The sequence below is a fragment of the Notolepis coatsorum genome, assembly GCF_963971535.1.
Source record: "Notolepis coatsorum genome assembly, chromosome: 20".
Taxonomy (NCBI): domain Eukaryota; kingdom Metazoa; phylum Chordata; class Actinopteri; order Aulopiformes; family Paralepididae; genus Notolepis; species Notolepis coatsorum.
The window spans coordinates 20,385,580-20,413,002 of record NC_140184.1 but is presented as its reverse complement, the minus strand read 5'-3'; the positions used below and the strand labels follow the sequence as shown (position 1 = coordinate 20,413,002).

At 42.3% G+C, this 27,423-nt stretch overlaps 2 protein-coding genes across 2 annotated transcripts in view; both read left to right on the top strand.

The window, feature by feature from the left end:
* rhpn2 (rhophilin, Rho GTPase binding protein 2) overlaps positions 1–27,423 on the top strand; it is a 108,473-nt gene that overhangs the window by 64,115 nt on the left and 16,935 nt on the right. The window lies entirely within an intron of this gene.
* The window catches only part of cep89 (centrosomal protein 89), a 371,884-nt gene continuing 347,158 nt past the window's right edge, over positions 2,698–27,423 (top strand). The window contains exons 1-9 of the mRNA XM_084337069.1: positions 2,698–2,817; positions 6,189–6,258; positions 7,827–7,861; positions 9,756–9,816; positions 14,714–14,821; positions 16,489–16,698; positions 20,158–20,265; positions 21,935–22,144; positions 23,295–23,437. Coding sequence (XP_084193195.1) covers positions 9,804–9,816; positions 14,714–14,821; positions 16,489–16,698; positions 20,158–20,265; positions 21,935–22,144; positions 23,295–23,437 — 792 coding nt within the window. The 5' untranslated portion in view covers positions 2,698–2,817; positions 6,189–6,258; positions 7,827–7,861; positions 9,756–9,803. The remainder of the gene's footprint in view (positions 2,818–6,188; positions 6,259–7,826; positions 7,862–9,755; positions 9,817–14,713; positions 14,822–16,488; positions 16,699–20,157; positions 20,266–21,934; positions 22,145–23,294; positions 23,438–27,423) is intronic.

The following is a 27,423-nucleotide window of genomic DNA, read 5'->3' as shown; positions in this document are numbered from 1 at the left end:
ATAACAATGTTGAAATTGAGAAGTTTGGATTTATTTATTTTTACAACTGAAATGAAATTTCAGAGAGAGTTAAGTACAGGAAAAAGTAACGTTGGGTACCGATACCGAATTCCAGGAACTGGTACTGGTACCGGTATCGGTTAAAATGTGAACGTTACCCAACCCTACTGTCATGATCATTGACATTGCAGTTGACTCTTATACACTTTTATTGACTTAATAATCCAATGAATAGAGCAGCAATATGTTGCAAATATGAACTGAATGTCTCTGATTGATTTGTCACCTTCAACCCCCACTGCCTTTCAGGTCAGCCTTAGCAGCTGCCATCTTGTCCTCTTCGCTGACGGGGCGGACTTTTGCCATACCTCCTGCACGCCAAAGATCTCTCTCCGAGAGTGACCGCTCTCACTGCGCCACGCTCGAGCCTCCCATCAGTACAGCACTTTACACAGGGTAAACCTAGGTCAAGTTATTGTTTGCCTGGATCTAGTTACTTAGTAGTAATTCTTCTTGCCTGGCACAAGTGGACTGTCACAATAGCACAAGCCCTGCCGTTCCTGCTCTCCAGACGGCTCAGTGTAATTGAGAGTATTTCAGTTAATAAGTAGTCCACATTTGGAGTGATTGAGACTACATGGTATCAACTTTATTGTAAAGGGCACACATAATGATTAAGAACCTAGGAACTAATTAGGAGCCTATATGTTAACAAAGATTAGGAACAAATATTAACTGATAGTTCACTTTTAGAATTAGAGGTAAGCAGGTATAGAAATTTGGGATTTGAGAGTCTTTACTGATGATGTAATTTGGAAGCAGAAGGATCTCCTGGCGCTGAGACACAAGATCTGAGACTTGAGTAACTGATGGTTAATCAGTGGTTTGTTAACGTAATAGTTCTTTGGTACTTCATCAATATAATTGGGCCCCTAAAACAGTAGCTTCCAAACTTTCTTTTGGACCAAGACACCCCTGAAATAATTTACCCCCACGGCACCCCAACTCTTCAAAGAAAGAATTATAAAAAAAACAATAACTTGCGCCTGCTTCTGAGAGAGAAAGAGATTGTGAAACAGGATTTGTACAACATGCTTTCCATCTCTTGCTCCACCTCTCAACATACTCGCATTGACGGCACTCTTTGAGCTACATAGAGCTAGTCATAGTCTTCATTCATAGAGCTAGTCATAGTCTTCATTCATTGAGCTAGTTGTAGTCTTCATTCATAAAGCTAGTTGTAGTCTTCATTCATAAAGCTAGTTGTAGTCTTCATTCATAAAGCTAGTTGTAGCCTTCATTCATAGAGCTAGTTGTAGTCTTCATTCATAGAGCTAGTCATATAATAGTCTTCATTCATTGGGGGGGGGGGGGGGGGGGGGATATTTGAGAACAAATAACACTATTCATTTGCACTTTAAAACCATATCTGCAATGTCAATTCAGTATTATACACATTCAGTAGTGAATATAGCATATTCAATTTGATATGCCATTTTAAATTATGAACACATTACATGTTTAATCAGCTTATACATTAGTTAGTGACATGTAATTCAATAATTATTTGATAAGCTGTGTGGTAATATGTATTATGTAGAATTAGAATGTGAAATGAGCAGATTATCACGGCACACCAGGGGATTATTAGGGCACCCACTTTGGGAACCACTACCCTAAAGTAAAGTGTCACCGACTATCCTTTCTATCCCTAAGCCATCCAATCACAGCCAGTTATATGTTATTTGTATATGTCCTTTGGTCAGAACATCGGGGACCATGCTGGAAATAAGTGTTGTCACTTTTGCATGTCATTCCTTGGATTTGTTGTGTCTAATAAAATCAATCAATCAATCAATGAATCAGTCACACTAATCAAATGTCACTTCCTCCTCAATGACCAGAGCTGACCTATCAGAATGCCTCTTGACGTTACATCCTTGTGAGATTGTATCTAAACTAATCGTGAACAAATGTTGCATTGAATAAAAGTAGATGATCCCACGTCTAATTAATGATCATACAACTAGTGGAAGATCTAAGTCTTAATGGAACACGCCAACCTTTTGGGAAATTAGCTTATTTGCCATCTACCTTGGAGTTAGACAAGCAGATACATACCCCTTTCTTCTCTGTGCATGCATTAGGCTTAGGGAACAGCTGCACCGTTAGCCTAGCTTGGCGTCATTCAGTGGAAGTAGGTGTGCCAGTGTAGCCTAGTTCCCAACAGTCACAAATACAACTCCAAAACGTTCCTGTAAACATGTTGTGACCTGTGTATTTACCACATGGAGAAATAAAAAATTTGACATTTTCGTTTTCTAAGCAGATATATACTTGGAACTATTTTTTGCCGAACCACTGCTGCCTGGGCGCAGTGATTTCATCACCCCAAAAGCCCAGTTTTTCCCGTTTTTTGTCTAACTCCAGGGTAGATGGCAAATAAGCGAATTTCCCAAAAAGTTGGCGTGTTCCTTTTAAGCTTCCATAGGAAATCGGAGAGCTGGTCTATGATCTACAGTCAGGTGACTAGACCTTCACCTAAACTTCTACCTGCGAGTCACTCATACTCTATGGGGACCTGTTTGTGGTTTGCTCTTCAGGGACAGATGGCCAGAGTATCTGTCTGACAGGCCTCGTCTGCCATCCCCTGGCTACTCTGAGGAGGAGTTGGATGACGAAGAGGAGGAGGAGGAGGAGGATGATGATGAGGAAGAAGGGGAGATAGAGAGAGAGCAGCATGTTTACCAGTCTCTGGACAGACCTGCAATCAGTCCGACCGCAGAGCCTGTCTATGCCCTTCCATTAAAACACACGGTAAGGCTCTAGAAGAGTCCAAGAGACTCGTCATGAGTAAGGTTTAAAAACCTTCTGCGATTCTGTGTGAACAAGTAAAAAAAACACAGATTGATGTTTACCTTCAGTAGGAAGGTCAGTATGTCTTCACTCACATGGCATGAATTCTGACAGTATGTAATTCTGACTAATGCATTCAGTGGTTTGAGAGTTTTATTTTGAATTAATTCACATTATTAAGTGAAGTGAATCTTACTTTGTTTCTGGCAGGTAGTTCAAGTTCAAGTTTCTTTAATAGTTGTCATACAGAAGTACAGAATACTTTTATACAAAATGCTTCTTACTGTTTCGCTCCAGAGACTGTGTTAGACAAGATAGTATGAAATAAAATAGTATAGCATGTAAAATAGAAGTAAAAATAGAGGTCACAGTGTTCAGTATAGACATATGTACAATGTTCGATGCAGAATAGAAGTAACTGAGTTACCATACAATATACAATATACTATGCAATGTACTAATATACAATACTATATAGTGCAGAGCAGAAATGGGATGAGGTACAATTTAGGTACAATTTACAGTAAGGTGTGCGAGTTGTAGTGCAAATCCTTTACCAATAAATATAAAGTGTGTTTAGGTGTTCTAAAGTGTGTAAAGTGGGTGCTGCAGTGAGTTGCCCGTTTAAAGTGAGTGTGTGCGTGTGGATGTGTGTGCTGTGTGCATTTGATGGTTGCTGCATAGTGTTTATTGTTCGTTGAGCAGCCTGATGGCCTGGGGATAGAAGCTCCTTCTGAGTCTTTCTGTGCTCGCCTTAAGACTCCGGTATCACTTGCCTGACCGCAGCAGTTCAAAGAGGCAGTTGTTCGGGTGGCTGGAGTCCTTGATGATTCTCTTAGCCTTCCCCCTGCACCGCTTGTTGTAAATGTTCTGGAGGGTGGGAAGCCCCCCTCCAATTGTGCGTTCGGCTGAACGTGTCACTCTTTGTAGTCTGCTACGGTCTTGTGCAGTGCTATTCCCAAACCAGGAGGTGATGTTGCCAGTCAGGATGCTCTCGATTGTACATGAGTAGAAGTTCCTAAGGATCTTCTGACTGACTTGGAACTTCCTTAGGCGCCTGAGGAAGTAGAGGCGTTGTCGTGCCTTCTTCACAACACTGTCAATGTGTGTGGTCCATGTCAAGTCCTCGGATATGTGGGCTCCGAGGTACTTGAAACTGTTCACTCTCTCAACCGGTGCCCCGTCGATGCTGAGGGGGCTGTAGTCCTTGACCCCGACCTCCTGAAGTCCACAATCATCTCTTTTGTTTTGCTGACGTTCAGGGAGAGGCAGTTCTCCTGACACCACTGTGACAGATTCTCTACCTCTTCCAGGTAGGCCCTCTCGTCGTTGGCAGAGATCAGGCCCACCACTACTGTGTCATCAGCAAATTTGATGATTGTGTTGTTGTTCCGCTGTGCCACGCAGTCATGTGTGTACAGGGAGTAGAGGAGGGGGCTCAGAACACAGCCCTGGGGGGCCCCTATGTTGAGCGTGATGGATGAGGAGGTGCAGTTGCCTGCTCTTACCACCTGGGGTCTGCCCGTCAGGAAGTCCAAGACCCACTGGCAGATGTCATAGTTCAAACCCAGGTCCCTGAGCTTGGCTATGAGTTTGGAGGGGACTATGGTATTGAATGCTGAGCTGTAGTCAATGAACAGCATTCTCACATAGTTCCCCTGCCTCTTGTCCAGGTGTGATGCTGCTGTGTGCAGCACATAGTGTGATACTTAGCAATAACAGTATGATGCCAGAGGGTGGAGCTCTTCAGTCATATTTGCAATGAGAATGAAACTGAGTCAATGAAGTGTGTGTGTGTGTGTGTGTGTGTGTGTGTGTGTGTGTGTGTGTTGCCACTGTTGCCTTGATTCTAACGAAATAAATAAAAAACAAATGCTGTCGATTTATCTGCATTGATACTAAATGTAATATATAAAGGCCACACCTGGATTGTATGAAGCCCGTGGCATTGACAGGACTACCATTAATCCATTAATCAGCTCCCACAACCTTCCCTGCATGGAGACAGACATACAATCAACCTGTTGCCTGGAGACAGACATATACAATCAACCAACCTGTTGCCTGGCACCCAAAGCTGCCTCTCAAAGAGATGGTAGAAAACAGAAGATGCCTGGCAACATCGGAAACGACGGTCCCAGTCACACCATTGAAACGAGTGAGGAATAATAAGCTCTGCTCTGTTGGGCTCCCAGCCAGTAACAATTAGCCCGTCACATCTGTGTTACCATATGCCAACCACCATCTGCTCTTCCTTGATGCAGTCTAGCTGTAGGTATTTGTCTGTTGCAGCCAGCAGATGAGACTGAATGCAGTATGAGGAGGTGTAGGTGTACTTCATTAGTCAGGTGTTCTATTCATCTATTGACCGTAATTACACGGCGGCCATCTTGCTCTTATGTTATGCTCAGGATGGGATTCCTTTTCACTCTAAAGGAATTCCATCCTGAACATGACATCAGAGCAAAATGGCCACCGTGTAATTATGGTCAATGATATAGAATGTCTCATAATAGAAATATATGGTGAATGATATAGAATGTCTCTTAATAAAAATGAGAACTCTCAAAATCAAAAGGATGGACTTGGATAAAAGTAGAAATCTATCCAAGGGTACAAAGTTCATCCCCATGCGGTGAGAGCAGTGGTGGCCTGAAGTGAGGACCACAATTTCAGCATGTGTTATATAAAACGTATTAGGGAGCACTGAGCAGTCCGCTAGCAATCCACAGATCTTCTTCATCTGTACATTTTAACACGTGACTGACTGTGTTTGGGAGAAGTGATGCACGACCGCACAGTTAGAGGTGTGAAGTGGTGCTAACTAGCTTTCCAGCGGCTACAACCCTTTCACTACCACACTACAGACGGGTTAACCCTTTCACTACCACACTACAGACGGTTAACCGTCTGTAGTGTGGTAGTGAACGGGTTAACCCTTTGGTAGTGTGGCAGTGAAAGGGTTAAAAATACGTGAATGAGTCGGAGAGAGGTGCATGCAGTGTCGCCTGTGTAGAGCTTCGTATGATAATGGAGATTACAGCAAGTGTGTGTGTGTGGCGGGGGGGGGGGGGGGGGGGGGGGGGTTAATACCGTACATGCTATTTGCATGTGTGTTTGAGTTTTCCCCGCACATGTCACCGTAGACTCTGGATAATGTGAGCGCTGCGTAATAACCCCAAGACAATAATCACAGAGCAAACTGCAAGGAATTTAACGCAAGAAGGAAAATACGCAGAGACTTTTACTGTCCCGTTGCTGGCTGTTGTGAAAGCGTTACAGAGGTGTCCTTCTGTCTGGCATCAAGGCCATCTCTCGCTCCTTCTCTCCAGGGTGCCATTCAGTCTGAGGGAGGGGAGGTGACGGATGACTCTGCCTTTTTATGCTCTCCTTTACCTCAAGGTTGGTTCCCAAACTCACCTCGCTCACTCTCCCTGGATGTACAGTACAATGACTTTGGGCCCACAACAAGCAGCACACGATGTTACAACTACAACTAGGCCTAACAAAAATAATAGTTGGTTTCAGGTTGGTTGTCAGTTTGGCCATGGGTAGGTAGGGATTTTTTTTTAATTTTTTTTTATTATTCTTTCCCACGGCGACTATGGATAGGGAATTTCTTTATTTAATTAACCCTTTCACTGCCACACGACAGAAGGTTAGCCCTTTACTATCACACAACCGACGGCGATGCTCCATCATTAGCATCATTAGCTCCGCGGATGATGCTAATGATGGAGCATCGCCGTCGGTTGTGTGATAGTAAAGGGCTAACCTTCTGTATTGTCACAGTGAAAGGGTTAACCGGCTGTCGTGTGGCAGTGAAAGGGTTAAAATGTTCACAACAACATGGATGCATGTACTCTGCCAGCATGTTTAATATCCATAATACTAAATGTTTGACTAAGATTTCTATGAAACTTTATTCTAAAAAAAAAAAAAAAAAAAAAAAATGATTTTTTTTTTTTTAATATATAATTTTTTTTTTAAACTCATAAAATATATTGGGTCGCACCTAAATCGGCAGGGTCGGTCGGCAACCTGAAACCAACCATTATTTTTGTTAGGCCCTACAGTCACTTTGAAAAGAGAATTCACGGCTGAATGTTTATACAGGAGAGTACATGTCTGTATTTAAATCAGTCTCGCTTGTAGGTTCAGTTCAGGCTGGCGAGTGGGGAAACGCAGTGGGATGTTTGAGTGGATAAAGATAAAGAAGGGTGTAGACGGAGGGTAGTTAGTTCTGACTGCTGTTCTGATTAGATTATACAATTGGGATATCTAGCAACGGTAATGTTAACCACCATCCTACAAGCAACCTCCCTTCCACAGGCAAGTAGAATACTATTTGAGAATAAAATGTTTACTATTCTTCCACTCTAGCTCTCGATTGTATTATAGATCACTCCCTCATACATGATATGCCTGCCTGCTATAGGGAGTGGAGTGGACGCACCGATACCACTTTTTCCACTGTCGATACCAATGTCGATACAGAGTGCCAATCCAATCCATCACTTTAACTGAACGGTGTATACTTAGACCATCAGTTTGGGGTCATTAGACAAATAATTATTGAGATATATAATACATTTCTCTCCATTAGAGCGATCTAACATACTTCTATGTGTTACTAATGCAGCAAATCAAGTCACCTCGCTTTGATGTCTAGCATGTTACATGCTGGAAACCCTGTTTTAGCCTGGTATCAGACCCATATCTGTTACCAGTATCCGTGCGTCACTACGGCCTGCACACGTTTGTGGCTTAACTGACCGTAAATCAAGTTCACATTATGTTTGATAAAGTTACAGTATGGAAATTTGTTTCATGTCCTTTCGGATCACAAATGATCTCACTTGATTCATCCAAAAGAAGTCTGAATCCTTGAGTTCACTTCGAAAGACAAATCGGCACCATCTATTATAAATTAATCCTGGTAATGTGATTAATGAAGCTCTGTTTTGCAGAGGAGACCAAGTTCCGAGAGGGAGCTGTTAAAAAGGTAAGACACTACCCCCCCCCCCCCCCCCCCCCCCCCTCCCTCCCCCCACCTCCCTCCTTAGAACCATTCCTCCTAAAAGCAATGGGATTGTTTTGGTTCATATTGAACTCGCATCTTCCACTCTCTGACGTAGGTGTTTTTGTAGCGCAGAAAGGGACACGTGTTTGGGGTCACTTCACTGAAACTACGCTGACTTTGGACTGGCACATTTCTTCCTTCGCTATTACTGTGAAGGACAATGACTTGAGAAAGTGTGTGCGTGTGGGGGATAATTACATCTGTTCTATCCTCCATTTATCAATCTATCCTGTCCATGTACACACACACACACACACACACACACACACACACCATTTCCCCTGCTGTGATGAAGGGATTGCAGGTTTTTAATAGCTTAAGAGACTGCTAAGAGACTGATTGATGCTGAATGAGAGTCTACAGCTACAGCACGCTGTCAGCCAATCAGAGCCTCCCGTCTGGCCAGCCTGCGGGCACATCGCTGGACAGCCGCAGAGGGCTGGAGATCAAAGCTGTTGGACAGACGCCTATAATCAGTCTCCCCGACAGTCACACTAACATCACAAGCATCCTTTGGTTCCAAACATCCATCTAAAAGCTATTGGGGAATCAGCCACAGCACGTTTACATTTGATAATCAATACCAAGCTCAGAACTATGAAATAGAACCATATTCCACACAATTACATGCTGGGTATAGGTCAGTATATTATAGGTCAGTAGTTTAAAGGCGCACGTCGTCCATTTTAAGAATTCACATATTTATTCTTCTTGCGCCCAGGACAGTGCAGTCAGTATCTGTGAACACCTGCCACTTTCTCCTGAAGTGAGAAATCAGACAATGAACTCTCCAAGTGGTGATGCAACTGGGATGTGATGTACAATCTGGAGCTGCTCCATAGACCGAATGGGGCTCTGACTTTATGAGGTCATACAATGTTTCTATGTGAGCTGATACACCGAAAAAGGTTTTCATTCTGGTTTTGACCCAACGATTCAAGAATATAAACCTAATTTGGTTGTAAGTGCATGCACAAACATTTTATGGCCTCATAAAGTCAGAGCTCCATCCGTTGTCTATGGAGCAGACCCATATTGTACATCCCAGTGACTAATTGGAGGGTTCTCTCTTGATTTGTAGCTTTAGGCGAGAGTGGTGCGTGTTCACAAATACTGACTGAACTGTCCTGGGGCACAGTATGTAAACCGGGTGGCATTCCCTTTTTAAGAAATCAACTGTCTCATTAAATCTAAGTGACTGTGATAAGCCAAGGTTGGTGGCCAGCCAGCCAGTGTTGTTCATTACTTCAGGCTTATTCCAGGCTGCTGGTTGTCACAGGGGCGGACTGTGTGTCGTATGACGTGAGGCTTCAGTGGCTCTCCTCCCGTCTCTCACAGTCTGTAGTTCTGGTATCGGACGGGTCCTGCTTAGCATCCCTGCTCCAGTGGGACTGTCACTGCCGTACGCATTAGAAACTCTGGAGATTTCCTCTGACCTTGGTTCACCCGTAAAACTGCACTCAGCACAGTTGTTATTTTGAACTGTCAAGGACTTCTTTCAAATCGACCAATGTGTCAGTTTCAATGTCCTGCACATATATTTAAACTATTTTGGTAATTGTGTATTCTGCTTGTTATTTTTATTTCCACATACTGCCTGCCTCTCACTGTCTGCATGTAGACAGGTGACCATGAGTGGATTTTACAGTAGGCAAAAATGTGAATTACCAAGAAAACTTCGGTGGATATTTCAGTTGAAATAGTAGAGTAGCATTCTCTCACTCTCTCTCTCTCTCTCTCTCTCTCTCTCTCTCTCTCTCTCTCTCTCTCTCTCTCTCTCTCTCTCTCTCTCTCTCTCTCTCTCTCTCTCTCTCAGGCTGCACCGCCAAGCCTGAAACAGAGGCCTTCATCTCACAGACGAAGCATGCCTTCCCCAGGTAATGTTTCCCTCCCGTGCAATATAGGCTACTCTCATACCCAGAGACTCCTCACATTTTCCCAAAACTACTATCATAATTGACATTTCCTACTTTATGTCCAGACGGAGACGAGTTTGGGTGTATCCGTCAAAGTATTTTATCGTATGCACGTTTCGTCCAGACGGAACCGCGTTCTGGGAGCCTGAATACGCAATTTTCTGAAAACGCTATTTTAATTGAAAGGGACAAGCTCTAAAAATACACTAACACAGTGATCTGATGCACCATAGTGAGTTTAGCCTAACACTTATTATTCAACTTACAATTCAAGATAATACACTATACAAATACAAAATACAAATACATAATGGAAGAAATTGATTGAAACCTTTATTTATTCTCGAAATGAACAGTGAGGTTTTACCCCCATATGCAATGTTGTTGAGATTACAAGTTCAAACAGTTCAAAACACATAAAAAGGGGGAAATAAATGTGCATAAATAGGGCAAAAGACAGGTGGAAAGAGAAACAAACTAAAAGAGAATCAAATAAAATATATAACAGTTGCATACTGAGGTATGGAGGTTTGTGATCATGTTTTTAAATTGTAGTAGAGTATTGATTTTTAGTGTGAGTTGGAGATCATTCCAGAAAATGGGTGCGTCAAAACAAAAGGCAGACCGACAACTTCAGACTGAAGTCGCGGACCTTAACTAACTAACTAGTTAGTTAGTTCAAATCTAGCATCATTGTGATAAATGATGGCAATTTTCCATCAATGGCCTTAAAGATAAACAGATACCAATGCCTATTTTGTCTTTCTGATAGAGAAGACCAACCTACCTTATTATACAGGATGCAATGAGTGCCGTAACTAATCACCAGCTATGAATCTAAGAGCAGAATGATAGATGATGATTAACCTTGTAATTGTACCGTTTGCATTCCTGGTTTTTATGTATTGTTCTGGTTTCATGGTTTTATGTATTTGTGGTTCTATGTATCGTATTTTTGGTTTTATGTACTGTATGCACTTTTGGTCATATGTGGTTTTATGTGGGGACTACCAAATGAAAATTTGCCTTGGCTAATTTGGGTGTATTTACATCAATGTTTTATTGCAAAATGCTGAATGTTCATTAATATACATTGTCCCTGTTTAAATATCTTACTTACCAGCGATCTCTCAGATAGAACTACTACTACTACTAAAAAGAAAATCCATTGATGGCTGAACAGAATCAGCAATACAATAAATTATAGTATCATCTGCATACAAATAGGCTTGACAGCCATTCAACGTAGAGACTATATCGTTTATATACAATTTAACCTTGCTGTACATCCATTGTTATCTGCAAAAACTCAGATTGGGCATCACCCGTTTTAACACACTGACGCCTCCCATACAAATAGTCATGGACCCAATCATGAGCCACTCTATCAAGACCAATATTACCTAGTTTTTGCAAGAGCAGATGATGGTCAACTGTGTCAAATGCTTTAGACAGGTCAACAAAGAGGGCAGGACAGTGTTTTCTATTATCTAATACAGTTATTAAATCATTATTGACTAAGGTGAAATAGTACTATGGTTTGTTCTAAAACCAGATTGGTGCAAGATTAAAACAGAATAAATTGAGAGAAAATCAATCAATCAATCAATCAATTTCTTTAATGACCACCCAGCCAGGCTGGTGAAATTTGGTTTCAGTGCAGCATGTTACAGCATTTGTTCCAACATAAAACATAGAACATATAACATCACTTACAACGTACATACTACATGCAGTTAGAAAAAACATAAATACACAATTACAGTTCTGAGTTTATGTCCATGTCAGCAGAGGTAAGGGGGGATACTACAGGGAGTTCAGTGTCCGTATGGCAGTGGGGAAGAAGCTGTTTTTAAAGCGGGATGTGTTGGTGGTCAGGGATCTGTAGCGCCTCACGGAGGGCAGCAGCTGGAAGATGTGGTGTGCTGGGTGAGTGGGGTCAGAGATGATTTTTCTAGCTCTTCTAATTGTGCTTTGGCGGTGGAGTGATTCGAGAGAAGGGAGGGGGGTGCGGATTATTTTGGAGGATTTATTGATAATTCTTTGGAGTTTGTTTTTGGAGTGAGTGTCCAGATTGCTGTACCAAACAGTTATGGAGAAGGTGAGGATGCTTTGAATGATAGCCTGGTAGAAGCGGAGCAGGAGATGTTTTTTGACTCTGTATTTTTTGAGCTGGCGGAGGAAGAAGAGTCTTTGATTGGCTTTTTTGTGTATGTGGTCTGTGTTGGTTTTCCATTTGAGGTTATTGCTTATGTGGGTGCCGAGAAATTTGAAGGAGTCTCTGGTGATTATGGGTTTGCCGGAGATGGATATGGGGGTTTTGGGGTTTGGCTGGCGTCTGAAGTCGATGATGAGTTCTTGGGTTTTTGATGAGTTGAGGAGGAGGTTATTGGAGGCTTGAGTTGGTTGTTCACTTATGATTCCATGACTTTTGCTAAACAGGGTGATTTAGAAATAGGTCGGTCCTCTCTATCACCACCTTTATATAAAGGGGTTACGTGTGCTGTTTTCCAAACACTAGGGAAACTACCTCCTAAGATTAAATATATGAGTTAATTGTTCCACAATAATTGGAGCAGAGATTTTGATAAAAAAGGAATCCAATGTATCCTCCCCAGTTGAACTCTTGGTATCAATGGCTTCCAATGCTTCTAATACACTAGGAGTGAAGGGATTAAAGGAGAATTTGGGGGAATTGATCAGCAGCCAGAGCGGTATGTCTTACCAAACAAAATGCCCTGCATCCCCAAAGTGCTTGTTACATTTTAAAGGGGAACTATCTTATAAATGGCCTTTTTCAGTGTTTAGCATTGTTTCCTAGCTATGTGGACTTTATTAATAGGATCTATGTCTCTAATTCTCATATTGGCGCATTCTTCCAATTCTCCTCTCACAATATTCACCCTCACTGAACTGAGTCATCTGAAAATGTGCATATCTGTGATGTCAGAGGTTTCTCAGCTGCATAATAATGTGGCAGTTGATGTGGCAGTTGCCACCAGGCCACACAGTGGTTGGAGCCCAGCCTCAAAACGGCTTAAGATCTTGAGGTAGAAAATGCTGTTTTTGAGTACTTCATTAGACATACAAAACAATGCATTTTAATTTTTTAAAGAACTTACAGAGGTGTTCCATAGACTCACATGAATTGTGTAAAAGTACCCAAATAGTGAAAGAAATAGTAAAATAGTTCCCCTTTAAACAAATCTCATTTCGGTCTGAAATCACACAGTCATCGTACTTGATGTGCATAGGCAGAGCATTGTGGGTTTGTTTTTGTTCAAACTAGCTGCTTTCCAGAAATTGGCAAGATTAGAGTGGGAAGAAATAGTCTGACTTGGCTTTTCTCACTGCAAAGCTGCATCTGTTTGAATTGACAGCCAATGTGAAGTGTCACCTGAGAGTCTGGCACGAGACCATGCCCTGTTCCTTTCTTTAAACAAGGTTGACAAGTCATGAGAAAACCAAGATGTTATTCTATTTTTTATTCTAAATGTCTTAAGCGGCATATGCCTATCAAAGGAATAAATCCAAATCCATTTGCAAGTCCAGGAACTCAAATGTGAGGTGTATATCACTATGGTGAAGATCAGTTAAGAAAGTTTGTTCACTGAAGTGTGAAAATGTATTTTAGTTACCGTGTGAGTCTTTGTTTTCATTAAGCGCATACTTCTAATACAGGCAATTGGACAGTGATCACTATTGCCAAGTTAAAAAACACTGCAGGTTGTAATTCTGTCAGGCCTATTACTCTACTCTATCTATTAGAGTAGAACTGGAACATTCTTTCAAATTTGATCTGGTCTATTCTGTTATTAACTGGGATAAATTAAGTTTAGCACTAATCTCATTGAGATACTCAGCTGAATTATTGAGCCAGTTTAAATTTAAATCCCCCATGACAATCAGCTCCCCATCAAAATATTTAGAGATTAGACCTGCTAAAGCATCCATAGAATTTAGATCAGCAGATGTTGGTCTGTAGACCCTTATTACAACCAATGAGGTAGGACCTAACTGAACTGAGAGCAAGAAATGCACAACGTTTAGGTCTAGTAACAGCATCTAAAATGTACACAGAAAGACCTGATTTAACACATATCCTCCTTTCCCAGCTCTATGTATCGTAGCCCATTAAGTCGACGTCTATACTAATATATGTTTTGTGAGCCATGATTCAGATAAAACGTTGCCATTGGGGTTTAGTAGGCATAAAGCCACAAGGCCAGCGCACTACTAATGTGTTTCGTTATATATGGTTTCAGTGGAATGTTTGGTGCGTTGCTAGGAAATGACCACAACTACAGTTGACGTCCGGTCTGGTTTGTTGCGATGTCCACTAATATAAAAAATATGACAAGGCCAAGAGGAGTTGTTATTATTATTATTTATTATTATTATTATTTATTATTATTATTATTATTATTATTATTATTATTATTATTATTATTATTATTATTATTATTATTATTATTATTATTATTATTATTATTATTATTATTATTATTATTATTATTATTATTATTATTATTATTATTATTATTATTATTATTATTATTATTATTATTATTATTATTATTATTATTATTATTATTATTATTATTATTATTATTATTATTATTATTATTATTATACAGTTTAGGTAAATTACATTCAACATCTTGTTCCATCAACGTGTTCCAAGACATAACTTATTCCTTATTTGCAGTGATGGCCAAACGGAAATCAACTGAAGTCAGTTCTAAAACGGAAGGCTTGTGATTGTTTTCGTCGTCAAATACGCGCCACCTATTAGTGTGCGTCTCTAAAGTTCCTCTCTTGACCAGTAAAGGACCATCTGATCTTCCATCTGTCCCAGATTTCACAGGGGAAACAAGCGACCGGTCCTCCAGAGCCGACCACTGCTCCTCCAGGAAGAAGGCCTCAGTCAGAAAGAGCTCTGGGAGCAGGAGAGACGGTGTGTCCGGTAAGTGGACGTCCTGATGGATATAGCATGATATCCTTTTTCTGTCTAGTTTTCCGGTGTGGAGCAGTGCTTGTTAAACTGTGTCTCTGGTGCCTCCCCGCTTGACAAAAGAGATTGGGTGTTTTCATGAACCTGGATCCCAGGACAACACATAATTTGCTCCACGTGGGGTCTAGCCTGGAACAGTTTAAGAACTACCTGGTGTACAGCTGTTCTATCAGGCCTCATCTTCCATATCATTATGTAGTCCCCTGGTCCTTCCTTGATAGCTACTTCAAAGGACTGAAATATAGAGTGTGATTCCCTTAATTACCCTGACACCGTACACACTTTAGACCCAAGCGTTTCCCAACACCAAAACTACCTGCAGTGAAACCACAAGACGGACACAGAAACCAAGGATAAAAAGTAGGTTTTACATTATTAGGACTATCTGAGATTAGACAGAACTCTCCAAAACCCTTCGTCTCCCTCCCCCGAGAGCTATAGTGTCTTATAATCAATGTTAATTAGATTAGTATTGTTTGCTGCCTGCAACCATGGCACATGACAGACAAGTTCCAATTACTGTGGCCCTTGAAGTGGCAGAGTAATTACAGTGTCATGGCTCACTGCTCTACTAGGGTCCCAGACACTGGCAATGTAGTTATGTTTATGTGACTCAGGGAATATGTTGCACACACTTAGCTTATCTAGATGTGTCCTGTGACAGTTATGCTTATTAAAGATGTCATGAAGGTTTTATGATGGTATCTCATGTATAAACTCACCCCTACCTTAACCCTAGCATTAATGCCATTGGACCTCCCGCCCCACCTTAACTGCCCATTGGATGTGGTGCATGACGTGGTGCACAAGATACCAAGGTTTTAGTGAATCCTGTACCAAACCTCTCTAAGAAGTGATGACACGTGATTATTAAGATAAGATAAGATGGATCTTTATTAATCCCCTTGGGGAAATTCTGGGGCCATAGCGCCACAGGGGAAGGGAGGTACAGGCAGGGTAATATAAATAAAATACAAGAATAAAAAGTATAGTACAGTAGATAATAAAAAAAAAAGAAAAAAGAAAGATAACGGTCTGATCTACTGGACAGGTGAGACATATGTATACTCTATGGATAATATCACAATGCGCGTATGTACAGCTCCCCCTGTTATAATACACAGATTCTATCCTAAGTCAACTCCATGTATATATAGCTAACTAAGTCTACTCTGTACAATGTGCAATATACTCCATACTCAGTCTTAGTCTACCCTTGTATAAATACACAATTAAGCGGATTATCAATACATACAAATGTGCGTGTACAAATATGATTTAAGATGATAATAAATTAATGAGTGATGTGTGAGTCTTTGTGTAAAAAGGGTTAAACTTAGTTATGATGTAAAGTAAAACAAGTTCCAATGAGATTCACTTTTTCAGTGGTTGCCATTCTTTTGCTGTAGTCCAACATGTAAGTATTTACACTGCTATGGAGTCATAGTATGACTATTTATATTGTCATTTGTGACACGTGTTTTGGTCTCTCATCTTTCCCTTCTCCGTCTTCTTCCTTTGTTTGCTGTGTTGTTTGTGGCTCTGTGTGCCGTGCCGTGCCGTCCAATCCCATACTGTCCCGTGCCCTTATACACGCCAACACCACACCCATCTCCCAGAGGCCGGCGATGCCTACAGGGATGTGTTGGCGGTGCAGAAGGAGTTGGTGCGGTCTCTGACGGAGCAGAACATGGGGCTGGCCACCGAGCGCAGGGCCCTGGAGGAGAGGTGCACCCAGCAGAGCTTAGAGCTCCAGAGGAGCCAGGAGACATGCCAGCAGCTGGGACTGGAGCTCAGCCAGGCCTCTGTCAGCAAGGGACCTTCAGCAGGTGGAGTGGGGGGAGAGGGGAGAGGGAGAAGGCAGAGGGAGGGAGGGAGGGAGAGCATGAGGGACAGAAAATGATAGGAGCCAGGGAGACTGGTGGAGCTGACCTGGAGCGGGGAGTGGGGAGGAAAGCTTCAACGTGTCAAAGCTCTGGAGATAGCCGAAAGCAATTATTGTCCACATCCAGTGGACAAGACGTGAATGATTCAGGCTCAGTTTGGGGGGGGGGGGGGGGGGGGGTTGTATGAAATAAGGAGATCAGAGATAGTGTGATCTGGATCTATGCAGCACAGAATAAACTAGGTGTCTTGTCATAATGAACATCAGTCCACTCTTTGCTTTCATCCTACACTGGCTGCTACTTTCAAAAGGCATAATTAGAAAATATGGAGTCATTCCAGTGTTGCCCCAGCTTGTGTGAGAAAATATTTTCCCAAAAACTGGGCGAGGATGATGATTGGCTACCCCTCGCAAACGTACATTTAGCATATTCAACCCTCCACGTGGATACCTTACCACTCACAACTCACATCATACAACTTTATCACATTACAGGAGTGAGCTAGATGTATGTATTAAAGAGGTATAAGTTAAAAGCCAGGGAGAGAGAAAACAGTCGAGGAGAACAACAGGAAACCCCTAAACTGGCTCCCCATTGCTGCACGAATCCGCTTCAAGGCCCTCGACCTGGCATACCGTGCGGCAAAGGGAACGGCTCCTGCCTACCTCCGGTCAATGGTCTCTAACTACACACCCTCAAGACCCCTACGCTCTGCATCTTCTGGCCGTCTCAGACCTACTCCTATCCAAGCTCCGGGAGGGTCATCAAGGAGAAGCCGCCTTTTCTCAGTCCTTGCCCCACAATGGTGGAATGAACTACCCACCCCAGTTAGGACAGCCGAAACCTGTCCAATCTTTCGCCGTCGACTAAAGACGCACTTCTTCAACCATTATCTGAAATTTAAAAAAATAAGAAAATCTAACCCTAACTAACCCTACTATCATGGACATTGTTACTCAGCTGATGGAGTTGTGCCCTTCCTGATGACTTGTCATACAGAACTTGTAAGTCGCTTTGGATAAAAGCGTCAGCTAAATGACTAAATGTAAAAAAAAAAAAAAAATTAGAAGAAGTCTTTATTCATTGCACACATTGCAACATAGTCATGCAGCGACACACACATGCGATGGGCAACACACATAGGAAACACACATGCATTTAAAAAAATAAATTAAAATGTTTTGGTCATTGATGAAATTTTGCCTCTGCACTTGACCCATCCAGTTAGTCAGGAAAATTCCAGTGAGCCATCATGCAACCAGGGACCTGGTACTGACACACCTAAATGGAACAACCTTAACACTTTAATCGCCGGAGACGCCGAAACTCGTCTTTCCCCGCCATGCTCATTCTGCCGAAGACGCCGTAACACGTCTTTGATATCAATATTTCAAAAATCTGTGATCGAAATCATATTTCTCCCCCGGGGACCTGAGATATACTGCTGAGCTCCACTCAACTCTCTAACGGTTCAAGAGCGCCATCTGGTGGCCGATCGGGGGATCGCCCAGGGGAGAAACAGGATGTAGAAGCTGGTGCTCATTTCAATTCGGTCCGATCACTCGCTATAGGTCCCGGGACTCGAGCTCGACACGGGACTCGAGCTCGACACAATAAATAGCGATCCGTTGCCAATAACTCGATAAACAACATGATTTGGACGTATATACTATTATACAACCTGGAAATGGATCGGGTATTTCTCCATCCCATAATAGAAAAAATTCTGTTCCACGCTCATCTGCCAACGGCGCGAGGAAGCTACGGTGAGTTTCAGCGTTATTTTCTAATGTCCTCTATACTAACTGCTCTAATGATCATATCACCCACACTAGATGAATGATATAACGTTGCCCACGGAATTATAAACGACCCCCCGCCCATCCGGTCAACATCAGATCATACGTAGTAACTTCTAGAACTACGTGCAGTTGACATTTTTTATCTGGCACCGATCGCTATCAAACTGTATTTGATCATCAATATAATGCATTTAGGGCTATAAATCAAGTTCTGGAGAAAGCTGCAGAAAACGATAAAAACATACTTATACTTTAGACCGTATTTTAGTATGAATATGTGAATGAAAAAGTATAACGTTGCTACACCCTGAACAATAGATATAGGACATTGAATGGGCCATAATAATGTCAATTTAGCAATACAATTTAAAAAGTTATAGCCCTGCAAAGAAGGGGAACTTCTCCATAGACAAATAGAGCTGGCTAGGGATGGTAAATTATGAATTTAACCATGGCGATCAAAGTGTTAATGAATGCTATTGGTTACACTTGTGTTTACCCTGCTATGACACATCAAAATGGCCGCTGTGAAAAAGGTCTTTCATGGCGATAAGAGGAGCTTTAGCAGCAGTCGTCTGGTAATCCGGAAGTTCCCGGTTCGATTCCCTCTCCCAGGCAGCGTGTCAAAGTGTCCTTGAGCAAGAGACTTAACCCCTAATTGCTCCCGATGAGCAGGTTGGCACCTTGCATGGTCGCCTCCGCCGTCGGTGTGTGAGTGAATGGGTAAAATTTACACAGAAATACCTGATTTAACATACATCCTCCTTTCCCAGCTCTATATGTATCGTAGCCCATTAAGTCGACGTCTATACTAATATGTTTTGTGAGCCATGATTCAGATAAAACGTCATTGGGGTTTAGTAGGCATAAAGCCACAAGGCCAGCGCACTACTAATAATGTGTTATTTTATTATGGTTTCAGTGGAATGTTTGGTGCGTTGCTAGGAAATGACCACAACTACAGTTGTCGTCCGGTCTGGTTTGTTGCGATGTCCACTAATATAAAAAATATGACAAGGCCAAGAGGAGCTATTATTATTATTATTATTATTATTATTATTATTATTATTATTATTATTATTATTATTATTATTATTATTATTATTATTATTATTATTATTATTATTATTATTATTATTATTATTATTATTATTATTATTATTATTATTATTATTATTATTATTATTATTATTATTATTATTATTATTATTATTATTATTATTATTATTATTATTATTATTATTATTATTGTTATTGTTATTGTTGTTGTTGTTGTTGTTGTTGTTGTTGTTGTTGTTGTTGTTGTTGTTGTTGTTGTTGTTGTTATTTATTATTATTATTATTATTATTATTATTATTATTATTATTATTATTTATTATTATTATTATTATTATTATTATACAGTTTAGGTAAATTACATTCAACATCTTGTTCCATCAACGTGTTCCAAGACATAACTTATTCCTTATTTGCAGTGATGGCCGAATGGAAATCAACTGAAGTCAGTTCTAAAACGGAAGGCTTGTGATTGTTTTCGTCGTCAAATACGCGTCACCTATAGTGTGTGTCTCTAAAGTTCCTCTCTTCCATCTGTCCCAGATTTCACAGGGGAAACAAGCGACCGGTCCTCCAGAGCCGACCACTGCTCCTCCAGGAAGAAGACCTCAGTCAGAAAGAGCTCTGGGAGCAGGAGAGACGGTGTGTCCGGTAAGTGGACGTCCTGATGGATATAGCATGATATCCTTTTTCTGTCTAGTTTTCCGGTGTGGAGCAGTGCTTGTTAAACTGTGTCTCTGGTGCCTCCCCGCTTGACAAAAGAGCTTGGGTGTTTTCATGAACCTGGATCCCAGGACAAGATATAATTTGCTCCACGTGGGGTCTAGCCTGGAACAGTTTAAGAACCACCTGGTGTACAGCTGTTCTATCAGGCCTCATCTTCCATATCATTATGTAGTCCCCTGGTCCTTCCTTGATAGCTACTTCAAAGGACTGAAATATAGAGTGTGATTCCCTTAATTACATTGACACCGTACACACTTCAGACCCAAGCGTTTCCCAACACCAAAACTACCTGCAGTGAAACCACAAGACGGACACAGAAACCAAGGATAAAAAGTAGGTTTTACATTATTAGGACTATCTGAGATTAGACAGAACTCTCCAAAACCCTTCGTCTCCCTCCCCCGAGAGCTATAGTGTCTTATAATCAATGTTAATTAGATTAGTATTGTTTGCTGCCTGCAACCATGGCACATGACAGACAAGTTCCAATTACTGTGGCCCTTGAAGTGGCAGAGTAATTACAGTGTCATGGCTCACTGCTCTACTAGGGTCCCAGACACTGGCAATGTAGTTATGTTTATGTGACTCAGGGAATATGTTGCACACACCTAGCTTATCTAGATGTGTCCTGTGACAGTTATGCTTATTAAAGATGTCATGAAGGTTTCATGATGGTATCTCATGTATAAACTCACCCCTACCTTAACCCTAGCATTAATGTCATTGGACCTCCCGCCCCACCTTAACTGCCCATTGGATGTGGTGCATGACGTGGTGCACAAGATACCAAGGTTTTAGTGAATCCTGTACCAAACCTCTCTAAGAAGTGATGACACGTGATTATTAAGATAAGATAAGATGGATCTTTATTAATCCCCTTGGGGAAATTCTTGGGCCATAGCACCACAGGGGAAGGGAGGTACAGGCAGGGTAATATAAATAAAATACAAGAATAAAAAGTATAGTACAGTAGATAATAAAAAAAAAGAAAAAAAGAAAGATAACGGTCTGATCTACTGGACAGGTGAGACATATGTATACTCTATGGATAATATCACAATGCGCGTATGTACAGCTCCCCCTGTTATAATACACAGATTCTATCCTAAGTCAACCCCATGTATATATATAGCTAACTAAGTCTACTCTGTGCAATGTGCAATATACTCCATACTCAGTCTTAGTCTACCCTTGTATAAATAAATACACAATTAAGCGGATTATCAATACATATAAATGTGCGTGTACAAATAAGATTTAAGATGATAATAACTTAATGATGTGTGAGTCTTTGTGTAAAAAGGGTTAAACTTAGTTATTATGTAAAGTAAAACAAGTTCCAATGAGATTCACTTTTTCAGTGGTTGCCATTCTTTTGCTGTAGTCCAACATGTAAGTATTTACACTGCTATGGAGTCATAGTATGACTATTTATATTGTCATTTGTGACACGTGTTTTGGTCTCTCATCTTTCCCTTCTCCGTCTTCTTCCTTTGTTTGCTGTGTTGTTTGTGGCTCTGTGTGCCGTGCCGTGCCGTCCAATCCCATACTGTCCCGTGCCCTTATACACGCCAACACCACACCCATCTCCCAGAGGCCGGCGATGCCTACAGGGATGTGTTGGCGGTGCAGAAGGAGTTGGTGCGGTCTCTGACGGAGCAGAACATGGGGCTGGCCACCGAGCGCAGGGCCCTGGAGGAGAGGTGCACCCAGCAGAGCTTAGAGCTCCAGAGGAGCCAGGAGAGATGCCAGCAGCTGGGACTGGAGCTCAGCCAGGCCTCTGTCAGCAAGGGACCTTCAGCAGGTGGAGTGGGGGGAGAGGGGAGAGGGAGAAGGCAGAGGGAGGGAGGGAGGGAGGGAGGGAGAGCATGAGGGACAGAAAATGATAGGAGCCAGGAATACTGGTGGAGCTGACCTGGAGCTCAGCCAGACCTCTGCTACCAGAGGAGCCATCAGCAGGACACAAGGTGGTATGAGAGGAAGAAAGAGAGGGAGGAGAGGAGAGAGGGGGTGGTATGAGAGGAAGAACGAGAGGGAGGAGAGGAGAGAGGGGGTGGTATGAGAGGAAGAAAGAGAGGGAGGAGAGGAGAGAGGGGGTGGTATGAGAGGAAGAAAGAGAGGGAGGAAAGGAGAGGGGTGGTATGAGAGGAAGAACGAGAGGGAGGAGAGGAGAGAGGGGGTGGTATGAGAGGAAGAAAGAGAGGGAGGATAGGAGAGAGGGGGTGGTATGAGAGGAAGAAAGAGAGAGAGGGAGGAGAGGAGAGAGGGGGTGGTATGAGAGGAAGAAAGAGAGAGAGGGAGGAGAGGAGAGAGGGGGTGGTATGAGAGGAAGAAAGAGAGGGAGGAGAGGAGAGAGGGGGTGGTATGAGAGGAAGAAAGAGAGAGAGAGGGAGGAAAGGAGAGGGGGTGGTATGAGAGGAAGAAAGAGAGGGAGGAGAGGAGAGGGGGTGGTATGAGAGGAATAAAGAGGGAGGAAAGGAGAGAGGGGGTGGTATGAGAGGAAGAAAGGGAGGAGCGGAGAGATGGAGGAGAAGGGAGGTGAGAGCAGTGAGGGTGGGAGAGTTACAAGGAAGCGAGGGAGAGGACCAGGAGAGGCTGGATGGAGATCTACCAGTCCCAGACTGGTACACCATGGGGGCATCAGCAGCTGGGGTGGGAGTGGGGAGGAAAGCTTCAACGTGTCAAAGCTCTGGAGATTCACTGTTGTGTAGTTTAGATTTCACCAGCTTTGACTTCCATGTAACAGCAGCAAAATAGAAAGCAGCACACCGATTCATAAGATGATAGAGAAGCAGTAGAGATGCTAGTGTTTACTGTATATAGCAACAAAGTGCTGATGCATTATACAGTAGGATTCTGTGAGTGCAGACTTCCTCATCAAGAGATATCTCTTGTGCCACTGTACTAACAAATACAGTATGCCAGACTAATATTGGCTGTGCTGCCCCCTGCAGGTGTAACAACAGAGCTGCAGAGTCTGAGACAGCACGCCCAGGAGCTGGTGGATGAGAATGACAGTCTGAAAATGACTGTCCACCGGCTCAGTGTAGAGCTGAGCCACTACCAGGCCAGGTTCAGACCACTCTCCAAGGAGGAGGTACGTATGGGAGCTGGATGACTGGGAATTGGTGTTTTCACAAATCTGGGCAAAATAATATTTAAATGCTTTTCCAAAATTTCAAACTCATGAGGAGGTGCACATAATTTAAAGGGGAATGTCACCCATTTGATGAATTTGCACATGTTCTTCCTGCGCCCCAGGACAGTTCTGTTGGGTATTTGTGAACACGTATCACTCTCTCCTGAAGTTGGTTTTTGGAATCGGTCGGGATGTCAAATCTGGGGCCGCTCCATAGACAATGAATGGGGCTCTGACTTTGTGAGGCCATAAAATGTTTTCATCCAGTTCTTTATTAACAGTATTATTAATAGCCTGATACTGAAATAAAAATGAGCAAAATCATGTGATTTTATGTATAATCAGACATACAGCACTTCCATAAGTGATTGTTCCATTGTTTCAGAACCACTTTTTCCCACAACCGCAGCGATTCACCATGAGACCAAGCAGGCTCCTTAGATTGAATCGTTACTCCCAGTTGATGATAACCAATAAATATCAATATATTGCCTGCCCAGGCCTACAGGAGAGCACATCCACTGAACATGAATGACCGGAAGCAGCTGGGAAGCGGGACGTTGCAGGATACTATCCACTGCAGATTCATCCATTTAAAATGTTGCGTGTGGAGATAACAGCCCTTAATCCATCAAACCATAATAAATTCCCCTCAACATCTAATCTTCTCTGCCTTCATCAAATCCTATTCTCTCTATCTCTGTGTATTAATGGCACATGCAGTATCTACAGCCGTTACCCCTCAAGGTAGACGGCACCGTTGTGGAGGCTAATGGTTATGTATGAGAGCACAGAGCTATCCTCTTGTGAAGAGTTCTCAGAGAGCCCACTCCAGAGATAAGATCTTAATCCTCCAAATATTTACTTTGATAGTATCTGCAATAGATTCAGAGGGTTGCATTAGGAATGTGAGACATTTTCCTGGAACCAGGCCCGGGCTGTAAAGTGCAGATATAAGGTTAAATCTCTCTCTCGCTCTCTCTCTTTGTGATTGTTAATGGGAGATAGCCGAAAGCAATTATTGTCCACATCCAGTGGACAAGAAGGGAATGATTCAGGCTCAGTTTGGGGGGGGGGTTCTATCAAATAAGGTGATCAGAGATAGTGTGATCTGGATCTATGCAGCACAGAATAAACTAGCGGTCTTGTCATAATGAACATCAGTCCACTCTTTGCTTTCATCCTACACTGGCTGCTACTTTCAAAAGGCATAATTAGAAAATATGGAGTCATTCCAGTGTTGCCCCAGCTTGTGTGAGAAAATATTTGCCCAAAAACTGGGCGAGGATGATGATTGGCTACCCCTCGCAAACGTACATTTAGCATATTCAACCCTCCACGTGGATACCTTACCACTCACAACTCACATCATACAACTTTATCACGTTACAGGAGTGAGCTAGATGTATGTATTAAAGAGGTATAAGTTAAAAGCCAGGGAGAGAGAAAACAGTCGAGAACAACAGGAAACCCCTAAACTGGCTCCCCATTGCTGCACGAATCCGCTTCAAGGCCCTCGACCTGGCATACCGTGCGGCAAAGGGAACTGCTCCCGCCTACCTCCGGTCAATGGTCTCTAACTACACACCCTCAAGACCCCTACGCTCTGCATCTTCTGGCCGTCTCAGACCCACTCCTATCCGAGCTCCGGGAGGGTCATCAAGGAGAAGCCGCCTTTTCTCAGTCCTTGCCCCACAATGGTGGAATGAACTACCCAACCCAGTTTGGACAGCCGAAACCTGTCCAATCTTTCGCCGTCGACTAAAGACGCACTTCTTCAACCATCTGAAATTTCAAAAATAAAAAAATCTAACCCTAATTAACCCTACTATCATGAACATTGTTACTCAGCTGATAGAGTTGTGCCCTTCCTGATGACTTGTCGTACAGAACTTGTAAGTCGCTTTGGATAAAAGCGTCAGCTAAATGACTAAATGTAAAAAAGATTTTTTTTTTTTGAAGAAGTCTTTATTCATTGCACACATTGCAACATAGTCATGCAGCGACACACACATGCGATGGGCAACACACATAGGAAACACATGCATTTAAAAAAATAATAATAATGTTTTGGTCATTGATGAAATTTTGTCTCTGCACTTGACCCATCCAGTCAGTCAGGAAAATTCCAGTGAGCCATCATGCAACCAGGGACCTGGTACTGACACACCTAAATGGAACAACCTTAATGAATGGCATTGGTTACACTTGTGTTTACCCTGCTATGACACATCAAAATGGCCGCTGTGAAAAAGGTCTTTCATGGCACTCGTCTGGTAATCCGGAAGTTCCCGGTTCGATTCCCTCTCCCAGGCAGCGTGTCAAAGTGTCCTTGAGCAAGAGACCTAACCCCTAATTGCTCCCGATGAGCAGGTTGGCACCTTGCATGGTCGCCTCCGCCGTCGGTGTGTGAGTGAATGGGTCAAATGTGAGGAACAAATTGTAAAACGCTTTGGATAAAAGCGATATATAAATGCAGCCATTTACCATTTATTTACCATTTTAGGGCTGCTCGATTAAGTCAAAAATCCTAATCACAATAATTTTGATTGATATGGAAATCACGATTATTAACTCAATCAGCGCCGGAAGCCTAGAGCATCTTTGTTCCTACCATGCCAACGCTCTAAATAAGTGGCAGTGTTTGCAGGGCTATATATTCTATATTATAGCTATGGATACAATACTATGGCCCATTTGACATCACCTATCTATCGTTCAATATGTGAAAAATAATGAATTTTTTCGTCAATACGTTATCGTGGTGAATATGAGTATAGTTTTAGAGTGATCCTGTCCAATCCCAGAAAACGACGATATGCAGCAAAACGTGAATTTCACTAAAAGCGATGCCGTTTCTCGCCTGGACACGCTACTATTTCCAAATCAAATATATATAATAGGTATTATGTTTCATCATGAATGCATGAAAGGGGGCGGGGGGTCGTTTTTTGATGCTTTGATTGTCACCAACGGCATACGTTGTGGAGTAATGTTACACACACGTTGCGACCGAGGTGAAATCATGGTTGGATCAAAGCAGGATTGATATAATTTAATCCTTACCTTCACTAGGAGGTACCCCAAAAAGAATATTCCAATTGTCTGATCGCGAGTCCAAGTACCGGTGTCCATCGTGTCGCCAACATAATCCATCACACCAGATGCATCGGAGGCATTTGACGTTTCTCAATGGGATCGGGATACCCGCCCGCCTCGCCCGACAAAGAAAAGTGGGCCCGGAGACATTTGATCAACGCACAGGCCAAGATATAATGTTTCAAAGGGTGCTCAATACTGCCACTTCGGTGGATGTGGCCGGTATTGCACTTTGGCATTCTCAGGATAATTCCCCATGTTAACCCCGAGTCCGTGTGCCTGTAATGAATGGAAATATCGAATAAAAGAAATAACGATGAAAACCCGACTATACTCTGGTTTAAAAGAAATAACGATGAAAACCCGACTATACTCTGGTTTTCGGGGGTCCTGGCGCTAAACGCATGGCGAGATAACCCGACAAGTTAGTTAGTTACCAAAGACGTTTCAAAGCAACTGTGCTCCCTCCTCCCTCTCAACACCAGTTGAAACTACTGTTTGGGCTTGGGGGGAGGGGCGGAGCGCATCGCTGTGAAGGAAGGGTGCGCTGCATTTACAACACAAGACAAAATGAGAGCAACACGGCATGCGCTACAATAATCACTTTATCTTGTTTTCATAATTGTGGGAAGCCAAAATCTAAAGTAATTGAAAGTGACATTTTATGAATTGCCCAGCCCTACGTGGGAGCCATACAATCTTCCTATGACGGCTACTGTCTACAATTAAACAAGGGAGGTATTTTAACTTTGTTTGCCTGACAGTTACAGTACATTTGATTTGTATCTAATCTTGATTAATAGTTAAATCAACATGATGGTTTGAATCTGGATAGCTTTACGATT